The sequence below is a fragment of the Nomascus leucogenys genome, chromosome 4 (genome assembly GCF_006542625.1).
Source record: "Nomascus leucogenys isolate Asia chromosome 4, Asia_NLE_v1, whole genome shotgun sequence".
NCBI classification, from domain to species: Eukaryota; Metazoa; Chordata; class Mammalia; order Primates; family Hylobatidae; genus Nomascus; species Nomascus leucogenys.
The window spans coordinates 32506737-32524854 of NC_044384.1; the positions used below are offsets into that span (position 1 = coordinate 32506737).

The 18118-nt window shown below is 38.0% G+C and overlaps 1 protein-coding gene across 1 annotated transcript in view; it reads left to right on the forward strand.

The window, feature by feature from the left end:
- Window positions 1-17887, forward strand: part of SKOR2 (SKI family transcriptional corepressor 2) — a 45648-nt gene extending 27761 nt beyond the window's left edge. The window contains exons 7-9 of the mRNA XM_030810100.1: window positions 4036-4103; window positions 11912-11977; window positions 17165-17887. Of these exons, the coding sequence (XP_030665960.1) occupies window positions 4036-4103; window positions 11912-11974 (131 nt within the window). The 3' untranslated portion in view covers window positions 11975-11977; window positions 17165-17887. The remainder of the gene's footprint in view (window positions 1-4035; window positions 4104-11911; window positions 11978-17164) is intronic.
- Window positions 17888-18118: the final 231 nt, after the last annotated feature.

Consider the following 18118-nt stretch of genomic DNA (forward strand, 5'->3'; position numbering starts at 1 on the left):
TAACCCCAGCTACTCGGGAGGCTGAGGCAGGAGAATTGCTTGAACCCGGGAGGCGGAGGTTGCGGCGAGCTGAGATCATGCCACGGCACTCCAGCCTGGGCAACAGAGTGAGACTCTGCCTCAAATTTCAAAAAAAAAAAAAGAACATAGAAAAAATGTTAGATTTTTGTATGTTTGCCAATTAACAATCTTTATATCTCAAAAGCTATACACATCCTTGTTGTGGAAAATTTTAAGTATGCAGAAATAAAAAGGAAAGGAAACAAAAATCACCCATAATCTTGCCACCTAGAGATAACCAATGTTAACATTTTGGAGTTTCAGCCTTTTTAAATGCCTATTAAATGCTTTTATAAAACAAAATGAAATGTAATACACAACATTTTTTACTTCCTTTTTGTTTTAGCTAAAATGTGCCTCTTTCTGTTACTACACAGCGGTGTATAAATATACTGTTATGTTGGACATTAAGGTTTGTCCAAGTTTTAGATGATGGACACCCTTGTAACTAAGTCTTTGCATGTATCCACTATTATTTCCTTAGGTTAAACTCCTAAAAGTGTTGCTGTGTTAAAGGGTATGAACTTTTTAAAGGTATTAACATAAAATTTCAGGTCGCTTTTCAGAAAGTTTAAACTAATTTCTGCTCCCATCTTTGGAACAGCATGTATCATCTTTTCATTTAATCTTTGCTAACTTAAGAGGAAATTTTGGTATTTCATATTATTTCCTTTTCTTTCATTGCTGGTGTTGGTGAACATTTTTCATGTGTCTAGCATCCTTTCATATGTTTTGTGAATGCCCATTTATATTCTCTCCCCATATTTCTGTTGATGTGTTCATTTTCTTATTGATTTGTATAAACCCTCTTATACTAAAATGTTAATTCTTTGACATGTTGCAAGTATTTTTTGGTTTGTATCAATTACCTTTAAATTTTGACTATGGTGTTTTATGTTTGGGGAATTTAATCTGTTTGTAATTTATTGGCATACCAAAGTTTTAAATTTCTGTCTAATCAAATCAACCAGTCTTTTCCTTTTCAGTGTTTGCCTTTTATGCTCTTCCCCACTCCAATCTTAAAAAAAAATTCGCCATTATTTTGAATACTTTAATGGCTTCTTTTTTTTTTCATTTTAACTTAAGGAATTATATTAAGTGTACTATCATAAAAAAATGAGCATGAGTTAAATTAGGATTAGTTTTCATTATTCCACTCTGAATTGCCCTTAGCTGTTCCCTCCTCTAAAATTAGAATCTTCTGTGATCCCAGGGAAGTGCTCCAGCCTGGTCGGCTTCAGGCAGCCCCCCCCCTTCCTAATTCATCTTAGTTTACTACCCTGGTCAAAGGCATCTTGGACCCCTAGAAGCTCAGAGGAAAGTTTTCTCCTTCACAGAGGGAGACCTGCTTGCCATGTGCTCCAGTGTCTGGAACCACACTGATCTTCCTGGAGGCCTGCAGGCCACAGTGCAGGACCAAGTGTTGGAACCAGGGCAGTTTGTGGAGGGCTGGTTTCCCTGTTGCCCTGTACCCTTAGACCCACCTCTAGAGCATCCTGACCTGGTGAGGTGGATGCCAGCTCCTCACATGGTACCTTACGCCTAATTGTTATTGGTGTAAATCAAAATCTTTCCCTCACTTCCCCTGCACAGGAAAGACAAGTGGGTGCATGGAGCCCAATCAGATCAATTTGTTTTGTCACCAAAAAATTTTTCTTTTTTTTTTTTGAAACAGAGTCTCACTTTGTCACTCAGACTGGAGTGCAGTGGTGCAATCTCAGCTCACTGCAGCCTTGACTTCCCAGGCTCAGGTGATTCTCCTACCTCAGCCTCCTGCGTAGCTGGGACTACAGGTGTGCACCTCCATGCTTAGCTAATTTTTTGTATTTTTAGTAGAGACAGGGTTTTTCCATGTTGCCCAGGCTGGTCTCAAACTCCTGGGCTCAAGCAATTCTCCTGCCTCGGCCTCCCAAAGGGCTGGGATTATCGGCTTGAGCCACCACACTCGGCCTGTCATCAAAGCTTAAAATGCTAGAGCAAGAAAAGACCTGAAAGAGCACATTATTTCACACCTTTGTTTCTTTAGATAAAGGTCTGAGGCTCTACAGTGGGGTAGTTACTATAGATGGCAGAATCGCAACCTGCTGGTGGATAATTCTGTATGTTTTTACTCCTCATTTATTAGCTAGCCCCTGCTGTGTGCCAGGCACTGTGGTAGGCCTTGAAAATTTTAAAAGTGTCTAAACGTATCTTCCTGCCCTCTAAGACTCAACTGTTTAGCAGGGAGACAGATGTATAACAACTAATCATAGCATGTATTATGGATGCATTAATACAGGTATGGGCAGGGTGCTGGAGAAGTACAAAAAAATGGGTAAATAATTCTGGCAGGAGGGGCTGCAGAATTGGAGAAGACTTCCTGGAGGAGGTAACATCTGGACTGGACTTTAAAGAAAAGGTAGTTGTTTGCTGCAAGGGCAAGACCACAGCAGGGGCAAAAGCACGGAGGCTGGAAGTATAATGCATAGTTGAGGACTGGAGAGTGGTTTGGTGGCTAGTGTGGTGCAGGGGATTTCTTCCGTGCCCTCAGCTGCAGCCAGCTGAGCCATATACAGTTCCCCTCTCCTCCTTCCATGTCTTTATGTAGAATGCTATTCTCCATGTGTCTGCTCAAGCAGCTCTTCCCTCTAATGCTCCCAGAATGAATGACAGCTCTTCTCTCAATCTTTGCATGGCACCACATACTTCCCTCTATTACAGTGACTTTGACATCAAAATCAGAGGTGACAGTAGTGATTGGGTCTTTTTAAAAAAGTTAATTAGAGCACATGTTTGGGGTTGGACAAGAAATTCAAATCATATGAAAAGGTAGAAGTTGAAAGATATAAAAAGAACAAAGCCTTTTCATCTCTAAGTACCCAGGGTCTCATGAGTGGTAAAGGATTTACTATCTTGAAAGTGTTGGAAAGCCGTTGGAGATTTTTAAGCAGGGAATTAAAGGTATTTGGAGAGGAAGGGACTGGAGGCAGGTGGTCAGTTGGAAAATGATTCAGGGATGAGGTGCCTGCATGTGGGAGGTAACAATGGCAAAGAGGGGAGAAGATGAAGGTAGAACACGTAGAACTCACACACTAGTTGGCTGTGGAGATGAAAGGAAAAGGAGAAGAAAAGATAATGAAAAGATAATGGTGAAGTTTCTGGTTTCCTCAAGCTGGTTTCCTCAATATGAAATCGTGCTAATTTCTCCTTCAGTGCAGAAAAAGGCAAAGTTAGCCAAGTCCACACTTTTAAAAGGATCACATGGAGAAGATGTAACACTAAACTGTGCATTTGGAAGTCGTTTTTTCCCTAATGCAATAAATATGGTCAATATGTAGAATAGCAAAAATATTTTGCATGACAATATCTCTTAAAGTTCTCTTCTTCTCAGATTAAGGTAAGGTCTGTAGAAAGGCACCAGGACAAAGGAGGAACATAAAATAAGGCTGATCCCAGGGTGAGAGAGTTTGCTGCATAGGAGAGTCAGGCTGAAGTATTCTCTCTTAGGAGTGAGATGAGCTGCAGTGAAGCCAGGCAGGCATTTTTCACAGACCCACATCTTATTTACCCAGAAGGTATTATGTGCAGGAGGGGCAGCATTTCCCATGCTCAGCTCTATCTGAGGCCTGCCCCACTCACTCATACTGGACTTCTGAAGACAGTGGAAGCTCCCAATACCTGTGATTTGCACAAGTGTGCAAAGGTTAAAGAACATGATTGTGTGGGATATTTCTGTGTAATCATATGCAAGAGATTATGCTAGATGGAATATGAGATACTGTAAAATATAAGACATACTCTCAGAATTTACTCTCTAGTCTGATTAAATTATAGACAGTTGAAAACATTCTTCAAACAAGCATATAATTTGCCTACGAAAAAAAGACTTAAAAGTAGGGGGGCTGTCCGTGGGACTGTCAATAATGTTTTTACTAGCTAAACTAACAGTAGATTTTACACTTTAGTTAATCTTTCTCTATCTCTCTCTCCTACCAGATAATTTTCAGGATCAGATGAAAAGGGAACTAGCCTACCGAGAAGAAATGGTGCAACAGTTACAAATTGTAAGATGCATTTCTACTTAAAAATAAATGCAACTTAATTGGTTTGTTTTCAGACTACCCAATATGTATGAAACTGTTCACGTTTTTGCATGAAATCCTTTGGTCCACTTACCTCTCAGCTGGCTTAGATGCTAATTACCAAGAGATTTACTTAGACACAGGATAAACAGATGTGGCAGTATGTTTCCTCTAAATGTAACTACCTACCATGTGTTAATAGACAGATGTGTAAATTATCTCTGTGGGTAAACCAAAGGTACCTGCATTTTCTTCCATTATGCAAACTTCCTGAACACAATGCTGGGCCATACTAGGAGCTCAGTGAAGGGCAACTGTTTTCCATCCTCTCTTCCTTTCACTACCCACACTTGAGCCGGGCCCTCCACTACCAATAAAACATAATTAATGAGCACAATTAATCAATTAAATTCACTTGAAGGATGATGAAAAGGAACAAATGATTTCCAAATGAAATGTATTACTCTATCCTAATCATTTCTAAAAATGGACACTCACTAAGATCTATTTATATGGAAAAGAAAACAGGAAGATGTCTGATAAGTAAATGTAGTGGTTTTGTTTTGGGTTTTTGTTTGCTTTCTGAGTTTCTTGCCTTTTGTCCCCATGTAGGTACATCTAGTATTATTCATTAGGGCTTTTAAAGGAGTCTCCCAAGCTTCCTCATTTTTGTGAGTACAATGGAGAAAATTATTTCTGCTCAATATTTTCAAGGTATATTTAATCACCTGGATAAAAACACATATTGATTCTTAGTGCTATTCTCAGCGTAATTATTATACTTTGGGTTGCTTGACATTTCTGTACTGATCTGTGCTACCTTTCAACCATTAATCATGGATCCATGCATATGTGCCTGTCTTGTCTACAGAGCCAGAAACCTAGTTCTTCTGTCAGGATTATTTAAGAAAGGTAGTTATTAATGTTTCCATTCTTCATTGGAGAAATCATGCCAGTGTTAGTGGAGATTCCTAAGAGTCATTTTTGCAGCAATTGGTTTTCCTTGATCTCAAGTGATCGTTAACAACTCTCAGTTCTGAAAACCACTACATAAGATGCTACTTAAACAAGATTTTCTTCTCATGTTGGTTTTGTTTGCACCTGAATTCACTGGGGAGCAGAGGATTTTCATAATTGATTTAATAACAAATTCCCATTCTTAGCTTTTGATTCCTTGATAATAAGAGCTATGATTACTGCTGTGAATATATTTATTGTATTCTCTGTTTAAAGGAAAAATTTAAATAAAATATTCGATGTAGGGGAATATGAAATTTTAACACCTTCCTTATTTTACAAAGGACATCATTTTCAGGTTTTTTTTTTTTTTTTTTGAGACAGGGTCTCACTCTGCTGCGCAGGCTGGAGTGCAGTGGTACAATCATAGCTCACTGTAGCCTCCAACTCCTGGGCTCAAGCAATCCTCCCACCTCAGCCTCCCAAGTAGCTGGAACTGCAGATGTGCACCACCACACCTGACTAATTTTTTAATTTTTTGTAGAGACAGGGTCTTTCTGTGTTGCCCAGGGTGGTCTTAAACTTCTGGCCTCCAGCAATCCTCCCACCTGGGCCTCCTGAAGTACTGGGATTACAGGCATGAACCACTGCACCCAGCCCATTTTCATACTCTTAAAACAAAAGAAAAAAATTGCCACACGTGCAACAAAAAAATTGTGATTTCAGGGGGTGGTGGTGAGTATAGCAAAATGGGCATTGGGAAAGGAAACAGTATTTCTTTTAGTGCCCTTATTTAAGGCCAGTTATGTAACCTTAATGTCTTAATTTTCTTTGGCATTTGGTTTCTTTAGTAAAAGAGGAAATTATATTGTCTCCATGTAATAAGCAGATAGGATTGATAGAAGAAAAAAAATCTCATGTCTTTTGAGATATTTGGTACATGGAAGATTAAAACTGGTATTACTAAATCATTTTATTATGCTGTCTTATAAAATATTTTATCACATGTATTCATCTATCTAGACAAATGTTGTTAATTCACATTCCTATAGATAGTAAACTATTCCTGGTAGCAAATTAAATAATTTGAGAAAAGCTTGAATTTCCCACCCCCACCCTCCTGCCCTTGTAGGTATCATATAATTCCTGAAATACATAAAGCTACTTCCAGGGTAACAACATGAAAATTGGTGAAATCGACATGATTTGTCCCTCCTGCTTCTTCCCCTTTTTGTGTGTCCCCTACCATTAGATGCCCAGGGTTTTCATGCTGACTCCAGTACCTATTACAGTGTGCAGCATCAAACAGCTGTTCATAAAGATTTGTTGAATGAATCACCACCCATGATGAACCTGACCCAGCTCTGATACTCTCATATAGCAGTCCTCTTCATTCTTTTCCAAATTTCCCTGGCTTGGTCCTGGTTTCCTCAAATGTTATTTTACACTAGGCGAATACTACTACCACAACTCCTAAGGGAAGGAATGCTAGCAAATTTTAGGGAACTTCTGTATTACTGCTCTGTCTGCACCTAACAGAGATGAGCTTTAACATCTGTAACTTGGGATTGAGACCCATCCCATGTAGTTCATTGTCAGTTCCTCAACCAAAATGAATGGCTATAAGGTTTAACCTAGGGCCTTGGTAGGAATATTATAAGATGCAAGTGAGTAATAAACATGAAATGTACATACAAGCCATAAAATGCTATGCCAATGTGAGTAATCAATTTAATGGTGTGGCCCTTCTCAAAGTAGTACCTACAATAGTGGAACTACTACAGGCGTGAGCCACCGTGCCCATCAGGCTAGATATATTTTTGTGCAGGAAGGACCTATGTTTACATAGTACTATCTGCTTTAGAATTGAGGCACAGATTCAGTGTTACTTGAACAGAAATGTATCTAATTCCTTATTCAGCCTGATGTATTTGTCAAAGTACCTGGGGGAAAATGTCTTTAGAAAATTCTATCTGAAGATTATCAAGAAGTTGCAAAGTATCACAATTACTGGCTTTCTGAATATTTTAGTTGGATGATCTTATTCATCAGTCAATATGGTTGCATGCTTTGCTTCCTGAAAACAGAATAGTTCACTCAAAATTATTTTATATTTAAAGTTTACAGAGCATATATTACAAAACAGGCTGTTTTTTTTCTTGAGATGACATAAAAGCCCACTCTATCTTGCAGTCATGGAGAATTCAAATATATTAAAACAATCATATTTTGTAATGATTCCCAAAGACCCACAATGCATTTATCCTATGTTGTTAAAAAGTGTTTCTATTAAAAAAACTTATATTGAAAGCATCTTGGGTATCATTGCCATAGAAAGAAAACTTATGAATTTCTTCGGCTCCTGCGTTTTTAGATTCTCTGTTGACTGTCATTTCTGCACCATTGCTTCTTTTTCCCATGTTAAATGTAAAGTTGTGATGACTACAGAGCCAAATGATTGACTCTCTTTGTGTCTTTATAAATGAATGTGTACTTATCTCAATGTGAGATTTAAAACATGTGAGGAATTAGTTAACACTTATACATGGCTATAAGCTACCTTTTTAAAAAATAGCTCAAAATTTGGGTTTTTTAGTATTTAACATGGTTTGTGTTAAAGTCCCCCACCCCTGCCCTGGGTTTTCAAGTGCTTATGGCATTTGTATTACTAAGCCACGTTTAGTTATGCAAAACAAAGAAATATTTTCCTACCCCTATGAACCAAAACAAAAGTTTTTTAATTTAGCATGTTTATGAAAATGTAAATGTTTAGTGTAATAAAGGGTAAAGGATTTCTCATTCACAAATGAATTGTGATTCTAGGAGAAGTTTATTCAATTTTAAAAGCAAAACTCATCAGTCCTTAGGATAAAGAAGCTGACTGAAGATTTTTATTCAGTGAAAAAAAAGCTTTTTGATTAAAGTTTTTCCAAGGACTGGAATATAAAAACTTACAACATGAGCTGAGACTGTAATGATGCCTTGATAACCTTTTTTTTTTTTTATTACGAATTTGGCAATAATTTTATAAGCAAGTGCATCTATGTATAAGCTACTACTGTAGATTTGTTGAAGACATGCTTTTTTATTTTTTAGTCATAGTTCTTGGAGGACATTGTGATGCTGCAACACAGAGCACATGATAAATGGCTAGACCCAGATTCACATCCTTTGAACTTGTCAGATCGCTACCACAAGGCGTGTTGACTGGGAAAATGTGCTAGTCTTTAAGTGCCCTCTGCTGTTTTTCCAGAATGCTGCAGTCACACGCAGCTAGGGGGAATCAGTCTCAAAGTTCTTCATTAAAAGCCTCAATTAAAATAATGTTCAATCAATAGATTAAGGACTAATGTCTTGTTCACGATGGACTTGTAAAACAGTGGTTTATAACTTCCTGATGATGGGAGTGCAGTGCGTCGTCACAGGGAAAGGAGTGAGAGGTCGTTATCTTTGCTGGAGGAGTGCTTGTTCTTTGGCAAGGACACAGCTCTTCAGTAAGATGGTCTTTCCTTGGAGGTTCTCCAATATTCATTAGGATGGGAACTTGCCCAGATTTCTACTGTATAACCTACAGAGTTTGTAAAAATATGTCTTATATCTTTATTTTTTTAAAAAAGGTAGATAGAACCATTACTATTTTGCATTATATTTTTAGAAGAAGATCCCTGGGCCACTAGAAGATTTTGGTTCTGTATCTAAAGATGTATCAAAAGGAGATCCATGCAAGTCAGAAGACTTAATGCAAGCCTGAACTTCCGTGGAAGCTGCCTTAAAATTCTCTAGCAGTAGACAGACTTTGGCTACTGTGTGTCCATTTCCAATTATTGATCTACTGTTGTGCAACTTGACAGTGCAATCAGTTGTTCCTTAGTTATGTAGCCTTTTTCTTCTCATTTTTCTCTTTTTGAGATGTTGACTGACCTGAATGTGTGAGCTCAGGTTAACTCTCTTGGCACAAACTAGGAAGTCACTTTTTTTTTTTTTTAACTCCAGTACTTTTGATCTACTATAACCAAGTAGGTAATTTAGAAGCTACATAATACTTTGAATTTTTTTCTCCATGCCAATCTCGGTAATTTCTAAGCTGGTCAAGATGAAAAGAAAGCTTTTGTAAGTCCTATTGTAGGAGATTTGCATGGAATAACTAACTAGTTTAAATTGAGCCTCTAAAATCCTGAGCTTCTGAGTTGGGGAGAATTTGCTGAAGCGTCTGCAAGTCCAATGTTGCATTTTATGGAATCTGAAGCACCATCAGTTGTAAGAGGCACCACTGTTTGATGAATCATAAAGTAAAAGGTTTCAACTATAATTCTAAGATACCATCAATTATAATACATCTGATTTCAGAAATGTTAAAATGTGAGGGGATAAAGTGCATCCTGGAATTAGTGAAATAATGTTGTTTCCAGGAACAACTGGCCATGCTGCTATAATCTTTATTTACCATTCATGATTTAGGACTTAGAATGGAAAAATACATGATTCTCAGCTCACTACATTTTGCTTTTTATCTTTGTTGTTTTTTGGCTTTTATTTCATTTTGTTTTAATGAAATAAATGAAAAAATCGACATTCTAGTGGGGATAATTCTTCACCCCAGTTTAAATTCCAATCTGGACCCTTGGGACTCAAATATGCTTATTTGGAAGTGTCCTTTTTTTCTTGAGTCCTTTTTTTTCTTTTCTTTTCCTTCTCAACTTCCTACCTTAATGAAATGCTGTGTTCTTGCTTCTGAAAAAAAGAAAGAGGAAGAAGTTTTGACTTAGCTCTGAAAGTAGAATCCTTCAGGTGGGTTTCTTCGGATTAGCGTGAGTAGTTTACTCCTTTAAGGAGATGGCCCATGGTGATTTAACTTATCTCTCCTGGTGGCTGGCATAGAACAGACACTTGCTAAATCTTTGTGTTGTCTAATATTGATGTTGAGGACTCTTTTTAAATGTGAGAGTGGCACAAACACATTTTATTGGGAACTCCTTGTGCCCAAAAGTTTACATTGTTTGTTATCCTAAATAATAGAATTTCATTCCAGGCTCTGTCATGTCATGCATCTAGAGAAGTGATCCATATGCTTTGGCACATTGCAGCATACACCATAATGGAAAACCAATATTCAAAGGGATCTCTGTTAATAGCAGGTATAGCATAACGTAGAGTGAAAAGAAGAGGTAACTGGAGTAGGTCCCTGTGTAACTGTCCTTGTCATAGTTATCTAGCTGATCTCAGCCTGCATCCTAAAATACGAGATTAGGACACTGAACTTTTAATGTTACTATATGAATCATTAATTTCAATGATGCTATCTATGCCCTTTATCAGATATATGCCTATCTGACATGTTTATGTTGTGGTTATATATCAAAATAGTGAGATGATTATTTTATTATTGTCCTTTTTTTCCTGTTAAAAAGACTGTTTGATTCAGCTGACTAATTATTAGAGTAAAATGGTCCAACTCTTTTTAGCCACTAGCATCATTGTAGATTTATAACTCTTTCTCATTAATAATAAAGGTTCACATGTGTGGACTGTGGATCATGAGAGGAAAACATACAGTATACTGGTAATGGAAAAATATATATAATTTTATATATTATATATATAATATATAGAATTTTATATTATATATATATAATTGCCTAATTGAATGAAAGTGATTTTATTTCCCTCACTGCTTTTACTTAACAGTCATATTTCACATTACATTCTAGAAGGGTAAATATTTATTCTTTACGTGTAGAATAGTCTTTAGAGCCCTGAGTTTAGCCTTGTAATGATGAAGGTCGGTAACATAAGGGTAGAGCACCTTAACGGGGGTTAGTGGAGAGGCAAATCTAAATAATACCTTGAGTCCAATTTCAACCACTGGAATTTTGTAATGAAAAGTAGCATACCAACTGTGATCAGCTTTTATTCAAAACCCCAGTATTCGAAAGTACTTTTCAAGTTTATCCAGGTAGAATTCTCAAGGTCATATTTTCCATTCATGCAGTTATTTCTGATGCTTCTTTGTGTGTGTAAGAGAGAGAAGGGGTCTTGCTCTGTCACCCAGGCTGGAGTGCAGCAGTGCAATCATGGCTCACTGCAGCCTTGACCTCCTGGGCTCAAGTGATCTTCCCACCTCAGCCTCCCAAGTAGCAGGTGTGTGCCACCACACTTGGCTAATTTTTTAATTTTTTGTAGAGACAGAGCCTTCCTATGTTGCCCGAGCTAGTCTTGAACTCCTGGGCTCAAGCAATCCTCCCACTTCAGCCTCCCAAAGTGCTGAGATTACAGGTGTGAGCCACCGCACCCGGCCTCTGATACATCTTATCAGTTATTGGGAATCTAATCAGAGTAATAGTTTGGGTTTAGTTAGTCTTATTTGTGATTTATAAGGATAGCATATGTTATAAAGAAATTACATCTGTTATAAAGAAAGCATTCTAATAAACTGAACAATTACATTAAACTAGTTTGTAAGCACGTTCTTGTTTTATGACCTTGAACATACATTAGAACATCATAACTCAGTTTTTGTACCTAAATAAATATGATACCATATTATGAAATGCAAATTTTTAAAAACTTTAAAAAGTGAAACATCGCATGTTAACCTCAAGGACTAGCTGTAGCAGCAATTTAGTGTGATCACCTGTTCTGTCCTCACTGTACTTGTTAACAGGCCTTAAGGATGCTATGCCCCAGAAACCTCATACTGCTGAGCAGATGGAGACCTCTTTTTTTAGGGAGGATCTATTGGCATTCAAATTGTTAGGCATGATGAAGGGTCTCCATTACACATCTCTCTCCAAATCTAGCTTACCTGGATGGTGTTGCTTGTTTTTATCTTACAGATCCCCTATGCAGCAAGCTTGATCAGGAAAGAAAAGCTTGGCGCCCATCTCAGCAAAAGCTAAAAGGTAAGATCGCCAGAGGAAAGAGATTTTCTTAACTCTCTGTATTGTTGTGTGCTTGAACGTATTCTTTACTGATGTGTTTGAAATAGCCCAAGGGATTGGTAAAGTTGCATCCTGTGTTTGAGTCAATATACCAATAAACTTCATTATGTCCGGGGATGGGACTTCCTAAATGAATGGCCAAGTACTTCTTATAAATTCCATGGAAAATTCCTATAACTAAAAATTCTCTATTCAGTCTACAAAAGTGATCTTCTTTCTGTTTTAAGGTTTTCTGCTGTTTATGGTTCTGACACCCCAATTACTGCCCCAAGGAAACCAAAGTGTCAGCAGTCATCCTCAGGGTGTCTCATCTCTGTCTCTCCTTCGCTTCCAAAAAGCCTGCCTGAAATCTGACTTTCAGAGAGTTACTGCAGGTGGTAATATGAACAACTGAGGACAATACAGACCTTTCAGACTTTCTGCTCTAGGAATAGTAACTAATCTTTTCCCTAAACCAATAATAGTTTCTCTACAGCTGAAGCCAGGTTCAAGGTCATATCAGTTTAAAAAAGAATTGAAAAGACAATTATTTTGGACTCTTAAGGAAAAGCAGACAGTGAAAATTCAATGGCTATATTCAGAACGTACCTAAGCATTTGAAAAGAAACTTTTTCAGCCCATGGAAGAAGACATATGTAATTATTAGAATTGTGGGAATTCAAAAACTAGGACATTGTTTCTGTAACAATATATTGGGATGACCTAACAACTAGGATTGCTAAATCAGGGAAAAAAACCACAGATGCCAAAGGTAGCATTTGTTAGTGCTCATGGCCAGCTAGGACCGCAGCCATTTATCAGTTTGATCCATTCCCATCAGAACGACTCTTCCCACTCCTCCCCTCTGGAACATATTTTCAACTCAATAGAATTTGTTGGCAAAAAGAACTGTGCAGGCTCATGGTTCCTTTTGTTCCTTCACCTCTCTTCTGCCTATCACAAATTTCCTCTATCAGGTGCAAATGACAACTTTTCTTGCCATTATCTCTATTAGCGGTAGTCTTCAGTATTTGTCTTAAATAATAATAATTATGTTACATTTCATCAGGTGCTTAAAACCCTTTCCAAAACAGTCTTTCATTCATGTGCTTTCCCTTAATTTTACACATGGGGAACTGAGGTTTACAGATAAGAGATGTGACATTTTATGTTCATGTTGCAAAGCCAAGAAGAGATTCTGGGGGCCCTGACTTTGGATCTAGTGGCTGCTTCTTCCTAATGCATGTACTTATTGTTCTTGGTGAGCAGATGATACTGCAATAGAGGTGCTCAGAGAGTAAGTCATTCTGTTTCCATCTCTATGAAGTTATTCACAAATGCACCTGTGAGGTTGGCTCTGTTCTATATATTAAAGTATTTTTATTAAGTCTGAAGTTGACTTTGGGCAATTTCTTTCTCAGTATAGTAGACCAGGTTTGCACCAGCAGAGTGAAATGAAAATTTTAGAAATTTAGATTCCAGTGAATTTTAACTTAGAATATCAAGATAATTAAGGCAAGAATGGTCCAAATTAATTCTGATAAACTCCATATGTATAGTGGTTGAAAATGTCAAACTAATTTTCTTTCAAGAGAAAATACTAGGATGTTTTTAAAAATAACCTTCTTATTCAAAGTATATAAATCATAAAGTCATACAAATCATGAAGTTTACAAATCAAAACTCAGTGAATTGCACTCACGCAGGGACACACACAAACACACACATACACACACACAATGAAAACAAAAACAAAAAGGAAACTCAGTAAATGTTCACAATGAGCTCACTTAGCTTTCCAGCCCCTGATAACAACCTTGTGCTCCTGCCCAGCTTCTCCCACTCCCGACCCCCAACAATGGTAAATTTTGCCTGTTTTTGAACTTTATGTAAATAACGTTGCATAGAACACTCTCTTGTGTCTGGCTTGTTTTACTCAGCACTTGTGAGATTCATCCATTAGAATGGGGTTTTTGTTGTTTTGTTTTGAGACAGGTTCTCACTCTTCTGCCCAGACTGGAGTTGCAGTGATGCGATCACAGCTCGATACAGCCTTGACCGCCCTGGCTTAAGCCATCCTCCTATCTCAGCATTATAGGCGTGCATGCCACCATGCCCAGCAAATTTTTTTTATTTTGTAAAGACAAGGTCTCCCTATATTTCGCAGGCTGGTCTCAAGCTCCTGGGCTCAAGCAATCCTCCTGCTTTGGTCTCCCAAAGTGCTGAGATTACAGCCATGCCCAGCCTTAGAGTGTGGTTTGATTTACACTTAAGAGCTTCAATAAACTCTCTTTCTACTCCTTACACTTCCCCAACCTATCTTCCCTGTTTGTCAGACCTGAGCCCATTTTGCACCTACAAATTAAGACTCACTGCCCAGAAACTACACCTCTGATAGTGACCTAACATATGGCCAGGTGGGAAAAAGAAAAAAAAAGATTGATTTGTGTTTAGTAACTAATGCTTCCTCCATGCTGATTTTGTTTCCATCCTTGCAGACAACAGGGATTTCTCTAAGTAGACCCTGGTGCTTTCAGAAGATTAGTGGTTACTTAAATGCTTAGCTAAATCAGCCAAGCAGAGAATCATGACTGTATTGTTAGAGGCAGTCTCTGATTCTCAACATGCCAAGCCTGCAAGGAGTTACCCCAAGAGAGATTACAAAATAAAAATCATTACACCAAGGGAGAGAGACACATTCTGTCTTGCAGAGTGACCACAGGTTTCCAAATTAGGGACTGATGCATTAATGTCTTATGCAAGAGTGACCCTTAAGGTAGTATGCAGTGTTCTTGCCACCCAGTGGATTCCAATATGACTATTAAGAGGAAGAAGCTTTTCAAAACCACAGGCAATCCACTTAATAAGCTGAGCGAGTACTGCCACATATCACTGATCTGCACATTTTTTTGTCCTACATTAGAACACAAGAAATTCCATGTTGAGTCAAAATAAAGATCCACCCAGGCCAAGATACTTTAAGAGCAAAATTGTTGTTCTTAACGATATCAACCTCAAAATTTAGGCATATACATTGAATACTCTTAGCTTTCCCTTGATAACGCCATAAAGATCCATTACCCGTGGATTTGTCTACACCTTTCTTCAACCTAAGCATAGTCGCCACTGGGGCAATGAATTCTATTTGTTTAGCTACCAGATGTTAAAGTGTAGTTTATTTTATTTACCTTCAAACTACCTCCTAAAACAAGCCCTATTAGATTAGACATTGTACCACTCTTTGTATTTGTCTCATTATAAGCTCATGAGTACAATGGAAAGGATTTGAAAAATACTTCAAAATGTTGCAGACATTATCCTTTCACCTGGGCCCATTTTTAACACCAGAATTATTCCCGACGGCCTTCCTTACATCTAGTTATTTCTGTGACGCACTTCCTGCACAGATAACCCAGTGTAATCTGTGTGAAATCTGTCCCCAAATAAAAATGGTATGGTGTTAACACTAATGTAATTATTACTTTACATTCATTTTCTTCCAAACACATTTAAACATTTTGCAGTTATCGTTGATATAACTGGTTGAAACACCCACACCTTTCACAGACAAGAATTAAACGGTTTTACATAAGTAGGAAGCGAATCAGGGAAATGTCTCATTCATAGTCATACAGAAACTCATTGGCCAAACTGGAAATGATAATAATGATCATTTATTGAGCACTAACTATGCCAGATACTGGCTAAATACTTACTGTGTTATCCTTACAATGCTGTAAGGCAGATCCTATTATTACCTCCATTTCGTACTTAGAAACTGAGGCTCAGGGCAGTCACATAGCTCTCAAGTGACAGATACAGGATTCAATCCAGGTCTATTTGACCCTAAAGCCTTCTCCCTGTCTTCCTTGGGTCCTTAGCTGGTGGTGAGGGAGACTGGGTGTCAGATCTGATGTCATCTCTCTGTGTTATCTTGAGTAACATCATTTAACCTCTTTGAGTCTCACTCTTATCTATAAAATGTGGATGGCCAAACCTGATCAAAATCTCTACTAGCTCTAAAATTTTGGCTGTCACTTTTGTGTGCCAATTTTCTGCTATATTCTCTCTTTTTTCCCAGAAAGGGGCCATTTTCATGAAAGCCAGCCCAAGACCACATGTAACACCCAAGGGCATGACCCACCTATTTTTGCCTTATGTCTGTATTTTCTTAATCACTAATTGCTACATTGCATCTTTCTGGAGAGTCTGGAATATAATTTTTTGTTGGTATTTTAACTATATCTACCTCTTTGGTAAACTCATTTTTGTTTCACTTCTGGAATAATTACTACGAAAGTAACAACAAGAGTCTTTAAAAAAAGGATATTGGATTTTAATGGAACATTCTGTGTCTTCCTTTTATATAGATCAAAGATAAAGAGGGGGAGTGGTACATTCATTTCTCTCATCTTTAGTCAGACATAAGAGGTTCTTTTAAGAATCTCCTTAGAGAACAATGGTGTGCCCCCACTGTTCTAAGGACTTTATGTCGATTATCTTATTTAATCTTTGGACCAACCCCCTGAGGTAAGTATTACTGCTTTCACCCCTCTACAGCTGAGAAGGCTAAAGTGACAAGAGATGAGTAATTTGCCTGTGGTCTCACTGCTAGGAAGTGGCAGGATTCAAGCCAGGCTGGGGCTGGCTCTGCATTCCATACTTTGTCTGCTCTCTCTGGTTTGTCACCTAAAATCATGGCCTAATCCACATCTTGTATTATCAGTTATAAATATGCAGTTAATAACCAATACAATCATTTTATTGATTTTGAATCACAAAACCTCCACGCATACTTCTGTGTTGCCCTGACACCCCACAACAAGAAAAATAAACGTAACTTGGGCCATCCAACCAAAACCAACAGAGCACCAGAGCATGAAATTCTGTCTGCCCCTTTCACAGCAGGCTGCTTTTGTCTTTGCCCTACAACAAACCCCAGCTTCTAAACCCATCTAAATGGCTTTACTGTAGAAAGCACACAGCAAACCAGCACATTCTCATTTAGTATTTCTGGTTTGGCTCAATATCATCAGAGATATATAACCTAGGGTAGCAGATAAAATGTCTTCTCCTAAGGAGGGTATACTAAATATTACTTTAAATGTTTTAAAATTATCCGATTATATTAGGCTCAGCTTGTCATTCTATGCTTTTGTCTTATCCAAGGAGCACAGAACTACTTACTCTTGTTCTCTTGTAAGATACAGCCTGCTGTGGAGCACTTCTGACCCGCGTTAAAGACTGCAGATCGAAAGGGCTTGGGAATTAAATACAAAATCAGGTTCAGGAGAACCTAAGGACAAGTGACCTCAAAACAGCATGGACAACCATGTAAAATAGACTGTAGCAGCCATTCATCAGTGGGGGGAGGGGGGAGCCAACCAGAGCAGCCAATGCTTGTCGCATCTTTTGGTGGAACCAAAGTTCGAGTCTTTGTGTTTTTAAAGGACAGCTGAACCCAGAGCATGGGAAGTGCTGTTAGCCAACTGGGATGGGAAATCAGCAGATGGCCCCAGGCAGTCTCAGTCCTGCACACACGGAGAAAGCAGCTCTACAAAACTGTCTTTTCTTTTTGAAGAAGTGATTCTTGGTGGAAGAAAACACAAGACCCATCCTAGGAGTAGGGATCGCGTTTCAATGGATGGGAAGGCACCAGCCGTACAAACCTGCTTTTCATAGCAAACTGGACAGACTTACACGTGGCCCCTTCCTCTCTGTACTTTGCCTGCTGTATGAATGAAGATTGTATTCCTCTGGAAATATTTTACAGTTTAATATTGAGTGTAATTAAGAATATAATCATGTTATCAAAAATGGTATTTAACTCTGTTGTAGTTTCTTTAACATTCATGTGGATAAAAAAGTCTATAATAAAAAAACTATGAAGTAGTAGTTGTGTTCATGTAGTTAAATGCACATTTGCTTGAGGACAACTAAGAGAAATTCGTACTTTTAAAAGTTTTTGGTATAAAAATATTTCAATAAATTATTTTTGAAAACAGAATTCCTTCAAAAATGATTATTAAAGGCTAGCCCAGCCTTTGGTCATTGTCAGCATCTGGACAACTCCTCCATTGTTTTAGGGTCTTTGTATAGGTAAAGGAATGTTCTAAATTCCTG